The 15675-nt window shown below is 48.0% G+C and overlaps 10 protein-coding genes; 6 read left to right on the forward strand and 4 right to left on the reverse strand.

Moving 5' to 3' along the window:
* Window positions 1–19: 19 nt before the first annotated feature.
* FFUJ_12663 (related to integral membrane protein) lies at window positions 20–1293 on the reverse strand (the record flags this gene model as incomplete). XM_023582296.1 has 5 exons in its annotated part: window positions 20–314; window positions 363–473; window positions 521–738; window positions 788–1054; window positions 1105–1293. 5 exons carry the CDS (start codon window positions 1291–1293, stop codon window positions 20–22), a joined length of 1080 nt encoding a protein of 359 aa, XP_023434849.1.
* A 411-nt stretch (window positions 1294–1704) lies between these two features.
* Window positions 1705–2533, forward strand: FFUJ_12664 (uncharacterized protein; the record flags this gene model as incomplete). XM_023582297.1 has 2 exons in its annotated part: window positions 1705–2115; window positions 2192–2533. 2 exons carry the CDS (start codon window positions 1705–1707, stop codon window positions 2531–2533), a joined length of 753 nt encoding a protein of 250 aa, XP_023434850.1.
* A 585-nt stretch (window positions 2534–3118) lies between these two features.
* Window positions 3119–3469, reverse strand: FFUJ_12665 (related to thioredoxin; the record flags this gene model as incomplete). The annotated part of the gene is made up of 1 exon (XM_023582298.1): window positions 3119–3469. The coding sequence occupies one exon, from the start codon at window positions 3467–3469 to the stop codon at window positions 3119–3121; it is 351 nt and encodes a 116-aa protein (XP_023434851.1).
* Window positions 3470–3933: 464 nt separating this feature from the next.
* On the reverse strand, window positions 3934–4905 carry FFUJ_12666 (uncharacterized protein; the record flags this gene model as incomplete). Its single annotated transcript, XM_023582299.1, has 1 exon — window positions 3934–4905. One exon carries the CDS (start codon window positions 4903–4905, stop codon window positions 3934–3936), a length of 972 nt encoding a protein of 323 aa, XP_023434852.1.
* A 518-nt stretch (window positions 4906–5423) lies between these two features.
* On the forward strand, window positions 5424–6167 carry FFUJ_12667 (uncharacterized protein; the record flags this gene model as incomplete). XM_023582300.1 has 2 exons in its annotated part: window positions 5424–5733; window positions 5782–6167. The coding sequence occupies 2 exons, from the start codon at window positions 5424–5426 to the stop codon at window positions 6165–6167; spliced, it is 696 nt and encodes a 231-aa protein (XP_023434853.1).
* A 481-nt stretch (window positions 6168–6648) lies between these two features.
* Window positions 6649–7614, forward strand: FFUJ_12668 (related to 5-carboxyvanillate decarboxylase; the record flags this gene model as incomplete). The annotated part of the gene is made up of 1 exon (XM_023582301.1): window positions 6649–7614. The coding sequence occupies one exon, from the start codon at window positions 6649–6651 to the stop codon at window positions 7612–7614; it is 966 nt and encodes a 321-aa protein (XP_023434854.1).
* A 301-nt stretch (window positions 7615–7915) lies between these two features.
* FFUJ_12669 (related to integral membrane protein) lies at window positions 7916–9226 on the forward strand (the record flags this gene model as incomplete). XM_023582302.1 has 3 exons in its annotated part: window positions 7916–8297; window positions 8343–9082; window positions 9134–9226. The coding sequence occupies 3 exons, from the start codon at window positions 7916–7918 to the stop codon at window positions 9224–9226; spliced, it is 1215 nt and encodes a 404-aa protein (XP_023434855.1).
* A 198-nt stretch (window positions 9227–9424) lies between these two features.
* Window positions 9425–11678, reverse strand: FFUJ_12670 (uncharacterized protein; the record flags this gene model as incomplete). XM_023582303.1 has 3 exons in its annotated part: window positions 9425–10549; window positions 10612–11444; window positions 11588–11678. 3 exons carry the CDS (start codon window positions 11676–11678, stop codon window positions 9425–9427), a joined length of 2049 nt encoding a protein of 682 aa, XP_023435197.1.
* A 405-nt stretch (window positions 11679–12083) lies between these two features.
* Window positions 12084–13053, forward strand: FFUJ_12671 (related to ketoreductases; the record flags this gene model as incomplete). XM_023582304.1 has 2 exons in its annotated part: window positions 12084–12370; window positions 12423–13053. The coding sequence occupies 2 exons, from the start codon at window positions 12084–12086 to the stop codon at window positions 13051–13053; spliced, it is 918 nt and encodes a 305-aa protein (XP_023434856.1).
* Window positions 13054–13465: 412 nt separating this feature from the next.
* FFUJ_12672 (probable TPR domain protein) lies at window positions 13466–15115 on the forward strand (the record flags this gene model as incomplete). The annotated part of the gene is made up of 1 exon (XM_023582306.1): window positions 13466–15115. The coding sequence occupies one exon, from the start codon at window positions 13466–13468 to the stop codon at window positions 15113–15115; it is 1650 nt and encodes a 549-aa protein (XP_023434857.1).
* Between the last annotated feature and the right edge of the window lie 560 nt (window positions 15116–15675).

A 15675-nucleotide genomic window follows, 5' to 3' on the forward strand; every position in this document is an offset into this window, starting at 1 on the left:
TCTGGAAGTGGTACTATGCTCAACCTTGCTGATGCACCGCGATAGAGTCTTGTGATCGACCGTGAGCATTATCTGAATGCAGTTCATAGTAAGCATGCTTTGTCAACTCCACCTCGTCTGCATTCGATGCAAGAATGCCATCTCCCAAATGTCGTGAGTTCTGACGGGATTTGCTTCCCCACATGGCTGTTCCATTTGACGTAGGCTTTGATGGATCTGTGTTCCCGCTTGAACTCAATTGCTTCAACCCAAGCTTCTTCCAGACAAACTTGATCAAGGGACGCATCGTTGGGAGACAGCAGCAGATCACCGCACTGATCGGTCAGCATTGCATTCGTAGCGACTTTCAAGAAAATGCATACCTGTAGACCTCCATGCCGGTCCAGATCATCAGGTCGACAGTTCCCCAAGTTGGATCCGTCAGATCAACGGTGATGACCTTGGTGAGGCGGATGATGGTGACGAAACAGGCACTTCCTTTATCAGTACAACAGTCACTACTTGAAGGAGATTTACTCACAAACTACCAAAGACCAACATGATTGCGATCAAGATCTTATGGTACAAGGGTACCTTCAAGGCCCAGATATACGGCAGAGGAACAATCATTAGACCAATGTCAGTGATGATACCACCAATCGCGACTCCAACATAAAATTTCGAAAGATCGATGCAGTTCTGGTTCGTGCCATCCCAAAAGCTAGAAATAGGCCAGCATGTTCGAATCGATGGAACATACTACGCAATGTCAGTATTGGCCGTGGGTCATTCTGGTGGTGAGCCTTACCGTCGAGATGGCCCATGCAACGATAAAGGCGACGAATCCGTGCAGGAAATATCTCATGCTCGAGACACCGAAGATATGGTAGAAAAATGCTACAAGGGATAGCCTCGCACAGGCCAACGCCGTTGTGTACATGATCTCATTTGCAACGATGGCCTTGAAGAAGTTTTCGATGTTCTTCAGGTCATCCTGCATCACCCAAGCAAGATGCCTACCTAGGCCAAATCGAAGCCACAGCATACTTGTGATGAATACCCCAACAGTATTGAACTATAAGCAATGTCAGACGCGTCAACTTCGGGGTCGTTGGTACGACTTACAGCTGCAAAGTACGCTAGCCAATCGTCCCAAGACAGCGTCTTCTTCGTCAACCTTGATGAAAAGAACCGACACGGCACAATGATCATCATCACGATGAAGAATGCGATATGCGTCGCATAAACCTCATTTTGCCGACTCTCATTGAGAAAAGCCGGATCGTAGGTAACCTCGTCCCCATTGGCAGCCATATTGCTAGCTCGTATGGAGAGTAAACGGTTTGAGAGGGGACTAGAGTTTAGCGCGAAGGCATTTATTAGAGTAAATATGGCATAGTCAGTTGAGATTGATCATCGGAATTATTTCCCTTGAGGATTGGGTATCAAGATTAGCATGAGTCGGTTGAAAACTAGGGTGTGGCAGGGGCCATGACTCGGACGCGAGGTTAATGTCGGTATACTATTTGTGGAAAGACCCTGTAATTGCATGAGTTTCGGCATCTCTGTCAGAACGTGGTTTCGCGGGAGCCGGGCTAATTATTAGCATGCATATGAGAGGGGACTTGTTCGGTGATTCTTGAGCAAGTGACTATAAATCTGCATTGCGCCACCAACACATCATCTGTGCGGTTGCATTGTCACTCACTCTTTTTGCTTTTTACCATGTCTCCAACGATCTTGGCTGTACCCGGTGCATGGCATACCGTCGAGTCATTCGAGCCCATAAAGAAGATCTTCACGCAAAAGGGATACCACTTCGTCAGTCAAAACGCACCGGGGTTACATGATGCAAATGGCACTTGCCAAGACGACGCTGAATCATTAAGGAGAAAACTCCTGCTCCCGCTTGTTGAAGATGGCAAGGATATCGTTGTGCTGATGCATTCGTATGGCGGAATGTATGGCTCACAGGCTGTTCAGGGCTTAAGCAAGAAAGAGCGGGAACAAGCGGGTAAGAAAGGTGGTGTGACTGCCCTGATCTACGTCTCGGCTGTGACACCCGTTGAAGGAAAAACGACTTTGGACATGATGGGCACAGATGCAAAGAACCTCCCCCCATGGGTTGAATACAACGTACGTAATTCAACATCCCCGCCCCTGTTCCGTGCCGCAGGACGACCCCACAGACTAAAAACTCTAATTACCGCAGGAGACAACGGGCTGGGTCAAGTTCACTGGAGCGAAAGACACAATGTATCACGACATTCTTGACACAGAAGCAGAGCATTACATCTCACTGCTAAAAGACCAAGCGCTGAATAGTATGAACACGCCGATTTCTTATTCTCCGCTTACAGATGAGAATTATAAGGGAAAGGCTGGTTATGTTATCTGCGGCGCTGATCGTGTTGTACCCCCGGCGGGACAGGAGATGTATGCAGCTGTAGGGGGGGTCGACAGGAAAGTGACAGTTGAGAAGGCGAGCCATGCGTTCTTTGCTACTGCGGCCGAGGAGACTGTCGACGCGATTCTTCAGCTGGTGGAGAGCTGAAAGTTTTATCCCTGTTTTGTCGGCTTGGTGTCTCAGTTTAATTAGGCATGTTGAAACTATTTGGATTCTTGGCAAGAAGGTGCAAATAAAGCATTCGAAAACTGTGCTGACAAGTCTACGATATGCTAAACCATGTCCTTGTCTCTGCTTTTTGACGCTGTCTCCCGTCTTTAGCATGTTAGGGTTCAGTGCGGTAGTTTCCAATGCCAGGCCGACAGATACGAGGCGATAAGATAAGATATCGGTAACCTCAACTTGGATAACCGAAGACATAGCCGCGAACAAAAGGCAAAGATTGTACGGAACAAAGATTGTAATGCTAGTATTTCTGGAGCGAGATACCTTGAAGTACACCCACCCACAATTTATGTCTGATGTCAAACAAATAACCCAGGATGTGATGGTCTTTGCCAGAACAGCCGCGCTAGAATTGCTTCTTCCAGTCATAGAGTAGTGTAACCCCGTGTTTCGTGTTTGCAGCCTAAAGGTTAACCTTATAGGCGGCAGTCATCCCCATAGTTCAAGCTCCTTCAACGCCCTTCTCAAAGAACTCATTACCAGTCCCGAAACCGCTTCCTTTTATCCTTATTTCCCTAACTCATGAGCTTTGTCAGACCACATGATAAGAAACTTCTGGAGTGTAGTCGGGCTGGGCATCAAGAAACTCTCCTTTCTCTTCCCATTCTCGTAAATCATGAAAAACGGGACGCCTTGAACGTCGAGTTTTTCAGCAAGATCAGGTACGTCGTCGATGTCTAGTTTAGCGAGGACGAAGAGCTCCGGGTTGTAGGGGATTTGGTTGGAGAGTCTGTCGTAGATAGGGCTCATGGCCTTACAGGGACCGGCCCATGAAGCATTGGCATTGATGATGACGACTTTGTATTTCTTGCGGAGTTTCTCGTAGTCTTCTTGGCTTTTGATCTCAATGACAGGCATTATGAAGTTTGGTTTGGCCTGGATTCAATAATAATAAAGGTAGATAGTGCGGGGAAATGGACGAGTACCGGGAAGAGAGAGTTGTAGGTTATAACTGGTTTCAGTAGCCACTGATACATTCGACGAGATAAGAGAGAACGAGACAGGAGATACTTTGCTGTCCAATTGGATGTCATGTCGCTGCGTCCTCGAGACCATCACTTCCTTGCATTGGAATGTTGCCATGCATATTAGCCAATTGGCAAGACAGTACCGAGTGGCTGGTCCGGTAGTTGAACTATAAATGGAACTATTGGCGTGGAGGGCCTAAAGTGGCATGTCTTTGGGAATCTGGAACCATGACTTTCCCAGATGCCTCTCTCGGGCTGCAATCGAATCGAGTCAGCGATTGTACTAGTGAGGGTAAGGGCCATCGCAATGGTATGCTCCCGTTCATTCTATGAAACTACCGGCTCTATTTCTGTTCATTGCTTCTCTAGTTTCCCCCAGAAATCCCCAATGAGGTTCGCAACATCCACAGCCTGATCCCTCACGACACTATGCACGGCCTTTGGAACTACAAAAACATTCTCAAATCCATACCCATTAAGCTGATCCTCGCTACACAAGCTATCTAGCTCTCCGAGTACAGCGAGCGATGGAATGCCCGTCTTGGCCGCCTCATCAAAGTAAGCATGCGAGCCCATCACACCGCCATCTCTAAAGATCGCAACTACAGAAGCTGTGTGTCCCGGATGCTCGCGCATCTGCCACTCACGGACTGCCTCAGCAACGACTTCACCGTTGGCGACCCTTTGCTTCCAATCTTCTGGTACAACAAGGTGTCCGCCCTCGAGAATGTTCAAAACGCACTTCTTCGCAGCATCATCGTCATCTCCTCGAAGAGAAGCCTGCTCCTCGGGTGTGAACATGGAGAGTTCGAGGAGGCCTGCGGGCGCGACGAGAGTAAAGCTCTTGACACGCGAGGGCCTGGAGGCAACGTAGCTGACAGTAGTAGCTCCGCCAAAGGAAAAGCCGACGATATGAGCAGACTGCCAGTTCAGGTGGTCCAGTAAATTGTCGATGAGCTCGTGGAATAGTGATGCTTCGTGTGGAGCAACAGGTGTATCGCTCAGTCCGTGGCCCCAGAGATCAATCAGAACCATATGCGCAGCCGGGAATGATTTCTCGAGAGCGCGGGCAAGGGGCAGCATGCCTAGCGCTGGGGTCTGAACACCATGGATAAAGAGCACTTTATCAATTTTGGTGGTACCATCGTTGGATGATGAGGGTTTGAACTCGTAATAAGCAGCCTTGCCGCGGGGAGTCTGAAGGAATTGAGCGGACGGCAGTAAAGCTCCAAATGTTTCGACGAAAGCGGACTCTGTCGGCCCCGCAACTGGCGATTGGGGCTCATAACTCGCCCCTGAGCGTGGTAGAACAAGCTCTTGTGGCATTGTCAACTCTTTTCTGATGATACGTGGTGAGAGAACATTGTATTGTGCTGGCCATGCGGGTTTTATGAGGCCCGTCAAGCCAAGTGGAGCTTTGATAAGCGACCACGGCGGTCTAGAACACTGAGCTTACCATGATCCTTCTAGGATCCTTTCATGCCACCTGCGTCGATAGGATAAATATGCAACTAGATTGCGGAGTACTCTCATCACAGAAAACGTCTTCATGTATAACTAGTATAGGTTGGCCTGTGACAGGTGTTTTTGACCACGTCGACCGAAATCATGATGATCTGGCAAACGAAGTGGATCATTTACCAAGCTACGGAGTAGTCGGATCAGTTCCGACTGTTGATCCCTGGAGAAAAATTGAGTCACCCCGGCCTCGGAAACAAAAAGCTAGGTATCAACTCCATGCTGCCCAATATCGAACAGGCTATCTCGTTCTCCTTTGTCTGAACCTTGGTTTCCTGTAACCTCAACTTTATAAATTCAAAAAAACCTGGCAGCGTCGTGTCATAATGTCCGAATCTTCAGATCCCGCGCCGAAATACCGCATCCGGCCCGGAACCTTCTTTGATGTTCCAGCCACGACACGGATCTATGCTGCATCATTCAGCAACGAACCACTAATCGACTTTTTCTTCCCCACGAGGAGACAGGATCCTTTGTCTTTCTTTACGTGGTCTTGCCGACGATTTCAGCGTCGGTATTGGACGCCTGGGTATTCACTGAGTGTCGTGGTTGATAAGCATGATCATCCGGTCGGCCTATCGTGGTGGAAGCGACCAACTCAGCCTCTAACACTCCTTCAAAAGCTCCTCTCTCCTTGTAAGCTTGTTTACTACGTCTCTTCCGAATCTCTTCTAATCTTATCAGCGTTCTGGATCGGTTCAGTCGTCAACGCTTTCATCGACCTTCAAGAATATCTCTTCCCAGTCCAAGGTCTGAACAAGAAGAACATGGAAACCTTTGAGCAAGCATTTTCTGCCGTTGAGCCGCATGTTCTAGACACCCCGACAAGGCAAAAGGCGCACTACCTTTCTCTGTTGGGCGTCGACCCCGTTCTGCAAGGAGAGGGTCTTGGCAAGATGCTGCTAGAGGATGGACTTGAGAAGGTAGATGATGCGGACTCGGCGGCATGGCTTGTTAGTCTAGCTGGTCTGGAGAAGCTTTATGCAAGATATGGGTTTGCTGAGGCCACCAAGGTTGAGGTTGAAGGGCTGCATGATTGGAAAGGTGGTATGGTGATGGTTAGAGATTGATTGGGTTCTGATAGCAGAAGCACAGTGGGACGTATATCTCGGGATGTCCCTATTTCGTGCATATATGAAGTATTTGGTGTTGAGAGTATAGAATTGTATTAGAATAGTCACAAGCCGAATTGGGATCTCCGAAAGAAGCTTGCCAGCAGCCTAGGGTGATTAACTATGCTGTGAACTTCAATATAAAGCAGATGCATCAAATACATATGAGTCGGCCTTGTACAGGAGTAATATTCATAGTATTCCGGGAGTCTTGTTTTGCCGAATCGGCACCGAGATGGACTCCAGCAGCTAGTCACCGTGTTGTATGGCGATGACGTTTAATCCGAGATCTCCGAGGAACGTGCAAGTATATTAGACACACGACACCAGATATCTCTGTCCTGTACCAACTTCGGCAGTTTTGAGCTTACATCCCTTGTTCCGTTTGAGCTTCCATTTTCTTGTCCTTCAGAGCGTTAGTAAACAATTCATCATTGCAATGAGTATTACACTTGAGGAACACTTTCTATCTCAAGCAGCACACTCGTCAACGGTAGGGACAAATGACCCGATCCATGGGTTTCCTACCAGTATCATCAACAAGCTCGTTGACTTCGATGATGAGCGAATCAAGAACATGGATGAAAACAATGTAGCAATTCAAGTCCTGTCTCACACTCCAGCCAACTTTCTCACCGCCGAAACAATAATAGCTTGTAACGATGAGCTCGCTGCAGCTGTCCGAGCGAATAAGTCTCGCTTCGCTGGCTTCGCGTGCCTCCCGATGGGTGATCCCATGGCAGCAACTCATGAGCTTGAAAGATGTATCAAAGATCATGGGTTCGTTGGTGCGCTCATTGATAACCATTCCAACGGCAACTTCTACGATGGTCCTGAGTATGATATTCTTTGGGCAAAAGCTGTGGAGCTCGATGTGCCGATTTATATACATCCTGCGTGGCCGAGCGAAAAAGAAAAGGAGGCTTTATACTCAGGCGGTAATCTGCAGTCAGACAGTAGCTCAGCGACTGCACTGGGCGCCTTTGCTTTTGGATGGCATGCCAGTACTGCGAACACCATTCTGCGTCTAATGGCCAGTAACACATTTGACCGCCACCCCAAACTCAAGATCATCATTGGTCATTCTGGAGAGCTCATACCATATATGTTTGACCGTATCAACAAGGCCACTACATTCTTTGGGATGGAACGCGGATTTGCGGAGGTGATGCATAATAATATATGGATCACAACTTCGGGAATGTTTGATGTGCATTCGTTGCGGTGTCTGTTGGGCAACATGCCTCTGAGTCAAGTCATGTTTAGTGTGGATTATCCTTTCAGCGATAACAAGCTTGGCAAGGAGTATTTAGAGATGATTCGAAGGGAAGGGGTTCTTGATGAGAATGGAATTGAGGCTTTCGCTTCTGGTAACGCAAGAAGATTGTTATTTCATCAAGGTTGAGAAGATGATGCCACTGGTCATATCAGCGTCGACAACTTAATTGTTATATTATGTCGTTGGGATAAATTATGTTTACCAAGATTTAAAATGCTGACATAGCATCTTCAATGCCTCGCTAGCCCTTAGCAATCAGCGCGCATCATCAATGTTCGTGTAGCGTCTCCCTGTACCATTTGAGACAACCTCAGCGCTAATCCAATTTGATACACATCCACGTCATCCAATCAATTGCCAACTTTAAATACAACACAGCGCCCTTTTCTTGTTTATTCCGGGTCAACAGCCCATCTCCACCGCAACAATGCCTAGAGCTCACGACCATTTCCACGGTCGGCATTACCACGCTGAGCGCACAACTGGCCCTGTCAAGGCGCTCAATCCAACGAAGCGATATCTAGTTGCCGACAAGAAGACACTCAATGCTGAGTCTGAAGCCGGAAATGCTGGGAAAGAATCGCGACAGGGTGATAAGAGCCCTGGAGTTGCTTATGTGTGGAGGAGTCGCGATAACAGAAAGGGACGGCATGCACTAGCCATTGGTGTTGATCCTCACAAGCATGAAGCGACGAAAGGACCGAGGCCATCGAATACGTATCACCAGACTTTACGCGGCATCTTGAAGATGTTTGTCAGATGCCCAGTCTGGGATGTATCGTACGATGTCGCCGTCGTCTTCACAATAGGTACTCATCAGCTCATCACACCAAGAAATAGCTAATTATTGAAAGGTTCGATCATCTGGGTAATCAATGGCTTTTACTCATGGCTCCCCGTTCTCAACCCCTCAACCAAGGTGTCTGACTGGGCCGGCGGATTGACAGCTTTCATCGGCGCCACGGTCTTTGAGTTTGGGTCATTTCTGCTCATGCTTGAAGCCGTCAATGAGAATCGATCGGACTGCTTTGGTTGGGCCGTTGAGGAAAGCGTGGACGGGATGCTTCATCTCACTCACGCGCACAACTGCAAGCATGCACACGCGCAAAAGGGGACTTTTGTGAAGCAAAGCTCTAAATACCTGGGCAATGACACAGCGGAGTCATCGGGAAATGATCGGATGTGGTCTTGGTGGCCGACGTGGTATGAACTCAGAACACATTATTTCTTCGACATCGGCTTCCTGGCCTGTTCTTCACAAACATTCGGCGCCACGGTATTCTGGATATCAGGCTTTACAGCCTTGCCACCTATACTCAACAACCTCTCTACACCAGCGGAGAACGGCGTCTACTGGCTCCCTCAAGTGATTGGCGGTACAGGCTTCATCGTTTCAAGCATCCTCTTCATGGTTGAAGTTCAGCCTCGATGGTACATTCCAGCGCCGGGGGTGCTGGGATGGCATATTGGACTGTGGAACTTGATTGGCGCTATTGGCTTTACTCTCTGCGGTGCGCTGGGCTTTGGCATCACGCATCCAGGCGTTGAGTATGCACTGACACTTTCGACATTTATAGGTTCATGGGCATTCTTGGTGAGTTCGACTGTGCTTTGTGGACAACATTTGGCTGACATGGAATTGCAGATAGGTAGTGTGATTCAGTGGTATGAGAGTCTTGATAAGTATCCTATCTGGGTGGACCAAAAGATCGAGACACTTGGCCAACGAAAGAGCTGAATACAATATCCTATTCCTACCTATTTACAGGCAGAACTAGATGACTTCCCAAAGTTACTATAGCTGTCATTTTATATTCGACTAATCGTTTCGCTGGAATATCTACCTCTAGCGAAAGTGAAACCGGATCAACTACGGATTCCCAGTGTCGAGTACTGTATCAAAATTGACTCTCCAGGATTGAATCTGATTATATCTCTAAAGGGACGGGTTGTGGGGGAAAAATCCACTTAACGGCATGTCCCATTCTAAATTCACGTCCAGCATCGCAGTGTCCAGCCATGATGACAGATCATCATCAATCTGAAAATGTTCAAGCTCACCAAACTCCCAACATATTCCAGTATCCACTGTCTCTGACCAATTGCAACTTCCAGATCCAGTTCCTAGCCCACCCAGACCATCGCTCGAGACGACTGGGGCCGCTGTCATCCTCTGCGTAGTGGAGCGTACCACTGAGGCCCCTGCTGTGGCTTGCAACCCAGCCTGTTGAACTACATCCCGCCGGACATATCCGAAGTGGGGGATCGCAATTCTATCTGGTAGTTGGCTCGATGCGCTTTCGTCACTGACGAGGGTAATGCCGGATAATATGTTAAGCATCCTTCGACATTGACAAGCAACCTTACATCCTGCCTTCTCTTCTCTTTCAAATATGCTTTTGACTTGTGCAATCAGGTCCTGATCTTCGTCTGGAACCGGAACGGTGATCTCGTCTGACCGAGGTTGCGACAGACATAGGATCAGAGATACACACGCCATGAATCCGACGAAGTCGCTTGTTTTACAGTCAAAGATACTGAAGCCCTGGATTTCAGTACGCAAAAGGGTAAAACGTTTAAGCAGCTGCCGAGAAGCTTCCAAGCATGCCAGTCTGTGAGAGCTTCGAGCAGATGTCATCTCTGTGCCGACGATGAATGGCAGATGGAGGTTAATTCTGACATGAAAGAAGTAAAAATGCAAGAGCAAAACGTTTCTCAGCTCATCCGTTTCGGCATGGCAGTTTGGAAGTGACTCGGGTAAATCCCACCAGCTCAAGGGCATAGAAGAAGCGATGGTATCCATTTGTTCATCGAGGAGCATTGAACTTGCAGAGGATGGCTTCCCGGGCATCATATTTCGGTCAATGATCTTTCCTGCGATGGAAGCACACCGCAAAACGAACCGCTGTTCTGGGTATGTAGGCACGTTATATGGTTCCACGCTTGGACCAAGATGAGCGTCGTTGAATCCATATGGAATGCCAAGAAGAAGACTTGAAAAGCGATCTCCGTGGTAAAATCCCACCAGATACTCTTCAGACGAGGGGAAACAATTTCTCGTCTATACAGGCCCTGTGACGTTGTTAGCTTTGTGAATACTAATTATGTATCAGATAGAATTACCATAACTTCCGAAATAGCAAGACCCTTCCTATACATCATCCAAGACTGTCGAGGTTGACCAATATCACTGTAGGCCTTAGCCAACAACAGAAGAAGCTCCATTGCCTCGGCAGAGTAAGAGAGCGCCGAATCTGGAATGGCCAGTCTATCAACGAGCCCGTATAGATTATGTTTATTGCCCGTGCTACGTGCATAGGCAACAACAAGCATGCCAAGTTCGGCAGGGTCACTGCTCGTATAGGCACGCGCAGCAAACGCGGCCAGGTCTTGGTAAGTTCCCTGGCAGATGACCTGAACCTTCTGACGAAAGCTGCTCCACCAGGCCCCATTCTGAGACAGAGTAGATATCAAGAGATCATATTCTGGTAGAGCCGAGCGAAGTTTCAAGCATGCTTCACTTGAGCTCTGCGTGTAGAATGGGGGACCTGTGCGAGATGGAGTTTCCTGAATAGGCTGAGTTATTTGAAAATGACTTTCCTCTAACGCCTCAGAAACAATCAGCGGGCCATCATAATCGAGAATCAACTTCCAACATACCTCGGCTTTGTTGAGCATGGACACAAAGGGTGCCCTTTCATCAGCCTCGACTAGCTCGTCCTCAATATCAAACTCTTCATGACCTAGGGTCGGCTCATGCCTTACAGCGTGATTTCTGACCATCTTTTCGAGAACAGCTACCCTTTCCCTCAAGCTCACACTTTCGGTATTAATATTGCTCTCGTTCACTGGAGTCGCATTTCGCTGATCGAGACAGCGAGACCCACGGGCAGCACACGGGATACAAGGGGAGGCAGTTCCAGGGTGGAACTTGCATTTTATTTTTCTCCTTCGACCTAAGGTAATTGTCAGCTTGACGATTGTCCCCCAGCATATAGAAACAATTTGCAAGATACACCCTGCTATCCTATACGAGGTTCGTAATAACTACCCGAAGACACCAGATTCATATCAAATCCAAATCAGTATGGCGACTCACATTCACTGCAGCTATGCGTCCCCTTTCTCATCTTCCTTCTAGCCGTGACGGACTGTGACATTGCCCTCGGGGCTGCGGCCGTGGCGGACATGGTATGCCTAGCAGATTAGATGGACTCACGTGGTCAGGGTCTCTTTCGGCCGAAATCCTATTCGCTCCAGCTGATCAGGCCTGTCGTATGGGACGAAACGATGCGTGAGCGGTAATGGGTTACCGAGACAGCTCATGGTGAGACGGACGAGTTTGGTCCGCATCACGTGACATAAGCCCATAATTGATCGCATCTCCGTCCGTTCATGAGTCCCAGATGTGAAAGATATGGCCGAATTTGGATTGTCGCCATCCAGCTGAATCTTGATTATGGGAAAATTAAACTATAAGAAGATGGAAGGCTTCCTATTTTTGCCTCACCATCAATAGCATACTTACACAACAATTCACAATCAATCACATCTCCAATTCTCACACCCCCTTCGAAAACATCAACTTTTTTATCATGGCCCCTCTTGTCTGGCTCGTAACTGGCACCACATCTGGCATTGGTGCTGCGTTGGTAAATGAAATTGTTGCTCGCGGCGACAAAGTCATTGCCTCCGGTCGCAAGGCAAACCAGAAACTCGGCCACCTCAAGTCAGATAATGTAGCCATCTTGGAACTAGACATCACGACCCCATGGGCCATGGTTCAAGCTACGATGAACGAGGCCTGGGCCATCTTTGGACATATTGATATTCTGTTGAATAATGCTGGTGCTTCTGCCTTGAAGTGCGCAGAAGAAGCTGAGTAAGACGTCATGAGCCCTTCGACTAAGAAGCGAGCTAACGAGGAATGACAGAGATGCCTATGTCCAAAACCTCTTCCAGGTTAATCTCTTTGGACACATGAACGTTACCCGCGCAATACTTCCACATTTCCGTGCCCAAGGCCATGGTCGAATTGGCTTCACTTCGTCCGCCAGCTCATGGGGTCCTCTGCCCTTCATGTCCCACTATGCAGCATCCAAGGCTGCTCTTAGCACTTACATCGAGAGCCTTCACAAGGAGGTCCGACCTTTTGGCATTTCTTGTGTCGGGTTCATGTGCGGTAACTTCCCTACCAACCTCGGCCACCCAAGGGAGGAAGATGCACCAGAATTCGCAATCCAAGGACCTGCCATTGCAGACTATAACAAGCTCATGGGGCAACTTGGGCTCATGTTTGCCAAGGCATTTGCTCAGCGGACAGGCGAGCTGGACAAGGTCGCGAAGGTTATGGTGGATATTATGAATGGCGAAGGGATCGCGGCTGGGAAGCCATGGGCGGTTAGTATTGCTATTGGGTCTGATGCTTTCGATTGCGGAGAGCAGAAGTGTGAGGAGCAACTCAGGCTGCTGCATGAGTGGAAAGATGTAAGCTATGTTACGGATCGGGACGGCCATGATCACGTCACACCTAAGGAGTATTTGGACTTTGCCTCCATGCTCTAGAGTAAGGAACAGAAAGGATTAGTATTTAGCTAGTAAATACACAGGAAACAATACGCCCGAGTTGCAATAAACTAGGAAACAGCGCGTTGGACCATCTATTTATCGCTTTCAGCATTATGCAGCTTATCCTGAAGTGAACTACTAAGATCTTCTCAGTAAAAGGGGAAAATAACAAGTCACGCTATAAACATGTGAGCTATGCTTGTGATTCCACACTACCCTACACTGACTCAATTTTTCCGAAGCTTAAATGACTGGAGCCGGAGCGCGTGATTGGTCCCATGACTTGATGAGGGGGATACGTACTTAAGAAATGAAAAATAACTCATGCTTCGAAAAGCAGGGCACCCTTTAATATTACTCATCGCCATAATTTTGGCACTGTGTACCTGAAACGTCACGACGATCTGCAATGTCGACCCCATACCCTTTCGATCTTGGCTTGTACAAGCGAACCATCTCGACTACCTCCCCGGAAAGCCAAGCTTGGTTCAGCCGTGGACTCATATGGGCGTATGCATTTAATCATGAGGAATCCGTCTTCTGCTTCGAGCAGGCCGCCATTTCCGACCCTGACTGCGCGATGGCCTACTGGGGCTTGGCGTATAGCCTAGGACCAAACTACAACAAGCCATGGTCGTTCTTTGATGACAAAGACCTGGCTGACGCAGTTGAGCGTGGTCACAATGCCGCCCGTACAGCCATGGCTAAGATGTCGGCCTGCACTCCAGTTGAGCAAGCCCTTATCACAGCACTTCAGCACCGTTACCCGCAAGAGAGACCTTCGAATTGTTCCTCTTGGAACCAGGGCTTTGCTGATGCAATGGAAGGGGCGCACAGGGACTTTCCAGACGACTTGGATGTCATTACATTGTATGCAGACGCTTTGATGAACTTGAATCCATGGAACCTCTGGGATCTTAAGACAGGAGATCCTACGCCTGGAGCTCACACGCTGAAGATCAAAACGATAATCGATAATGGCTTGAAGCTCAACGGTTCTTTGGAGCATCCCGGCTTACTCCACTTGTATATCCATTTGATGGAAATGTCTCCGAGACCAGAAGATGCTCTTGCAACGGCCAACCATCTTCGTGGGCTCGTACCTGACGGAGGACATCTACACCACATGCCAACTCACTTGGACGTACTATGTGGACACTACCAAGCTGCCATTGACTCCAACTCGGAGGCGATCAAAGCCGACGATAAGTATTTATCCAAAGCTGGACCCTTGAACTTCTATTCTCTGTACCGGTGCCACGATCTTCATTTTCGGGTTTACGCTGCTATGCTCGCGGGGCAGTACAAAGTTTGCATTGACACTGCTAGTCAGCTAGAGTCTACTATCCCGAAGGACCTTCTTCAGATCGAGTCTCCGCCTATGGCTGACTGGCTTGAAGCGTTTCTGAGTCTTCGTGCTCATATATTGGTCAGGTTCGGAAAATGGCAGGATCTGATTGATATGGAGCCACCTGAAGACCAGGACTTATACTGTATGACCACGTCGATTGTCCTGTATGCGAAGAGTGTAGCTTTTGCTGCTACGGGCAGAGTGCCAGAATCGGAGCATCACAAAGGACTATTCCACGAGTCTTTAAAGAGAGTTCCGACCTCTCGCACTCTTTTCAACAACACTTGTCTGGATATCCTCCGAGTGGGTGAAGCTATGCTCGATGGCGAACTGGAATACAGGAGAAAGAATTATGATGTAGCTTTTGAGCACCTCCGTGAGGCTATTCGTCGCGAGGATAATCTTCCTTACGACGAACCGTGGGGATGGATGCAGCCTACCCGCCATGCGTATGGTGCGTTGCTGATGGAGCAGGGGTATCTCGAGGAGGCAGTTGAGGTGTACAAGACAGACTTGGGACTCAACGATAAACTCCCTCGAGCTTTGAGGCACCCTAATAACGTATGGGCGCTGCACGGTCTTCACGAAAGTTTGACAAAATTGGGGAGAGACACGGAGACGAAGGAGATTGAAGGCGATTTGCAAAAGGCACTGGCAGGTACCGACGTTCTTGTTAAGGCCTCTTGCTATTGCAGACTAGATAAATGAGAATGCACATGGACACTAAATACATTTTGTAATATTTTAAGCTATGAGGAAATATGAGTTGCTGAACCGTGGCGCCTGTCGTTTCAAAAGAGCTAACTTCTCGTTGCCTATGTTCATCACTCCTGTTCGTTTAAGGTGAAGACGGCAGCACCAACCGAGTTTCACTAGGGTATTTAGGATAGCTAAAACATTAATGGTATCTCATCAATTCTAGGAATATAATTGTTCTCTAAGTTCTGTACCAGCTTTTCTTTGTGCTGCTGCATAAATAAATCAGAAGCTTGAGCCCGAACTTTGTGTTTATATATGTTCATAGTGTAGTATTTAATGGAGGACAAAGAACAATATGTTCTCGATGAACATCAGAAATATGAAAAAGAATCCAGCGGAAGGCACTGGTCGCAGAATGTCACCGAACCATATGTTATTCTCACGAACATGTAGAGTGCTAGTTCCAAGGCTAGAAGCTCACTGTGATTAACTTTTGAATATATATATCTAACTTCCTTATCATCATCTGGCCTTTCTTTTCATCAACAAAACAACAACCTTTGAACCTA

Source organism: Fusarium fujikuroi, chromosome FFUJ_chr08, assembly GCF_900079805.1.
Source record: "Fusarium fujikuroi IMI 58289 draft genome, chromosome FFUJ_chr08".
Taxonomy (NCBI): domain Eukaryota; kingdom Fungi; phylum Ascomycota; class Sordariomycetes; order Hypocreales; family Nectriaceae; genus Fusarium; species Fusarium fujikuroi.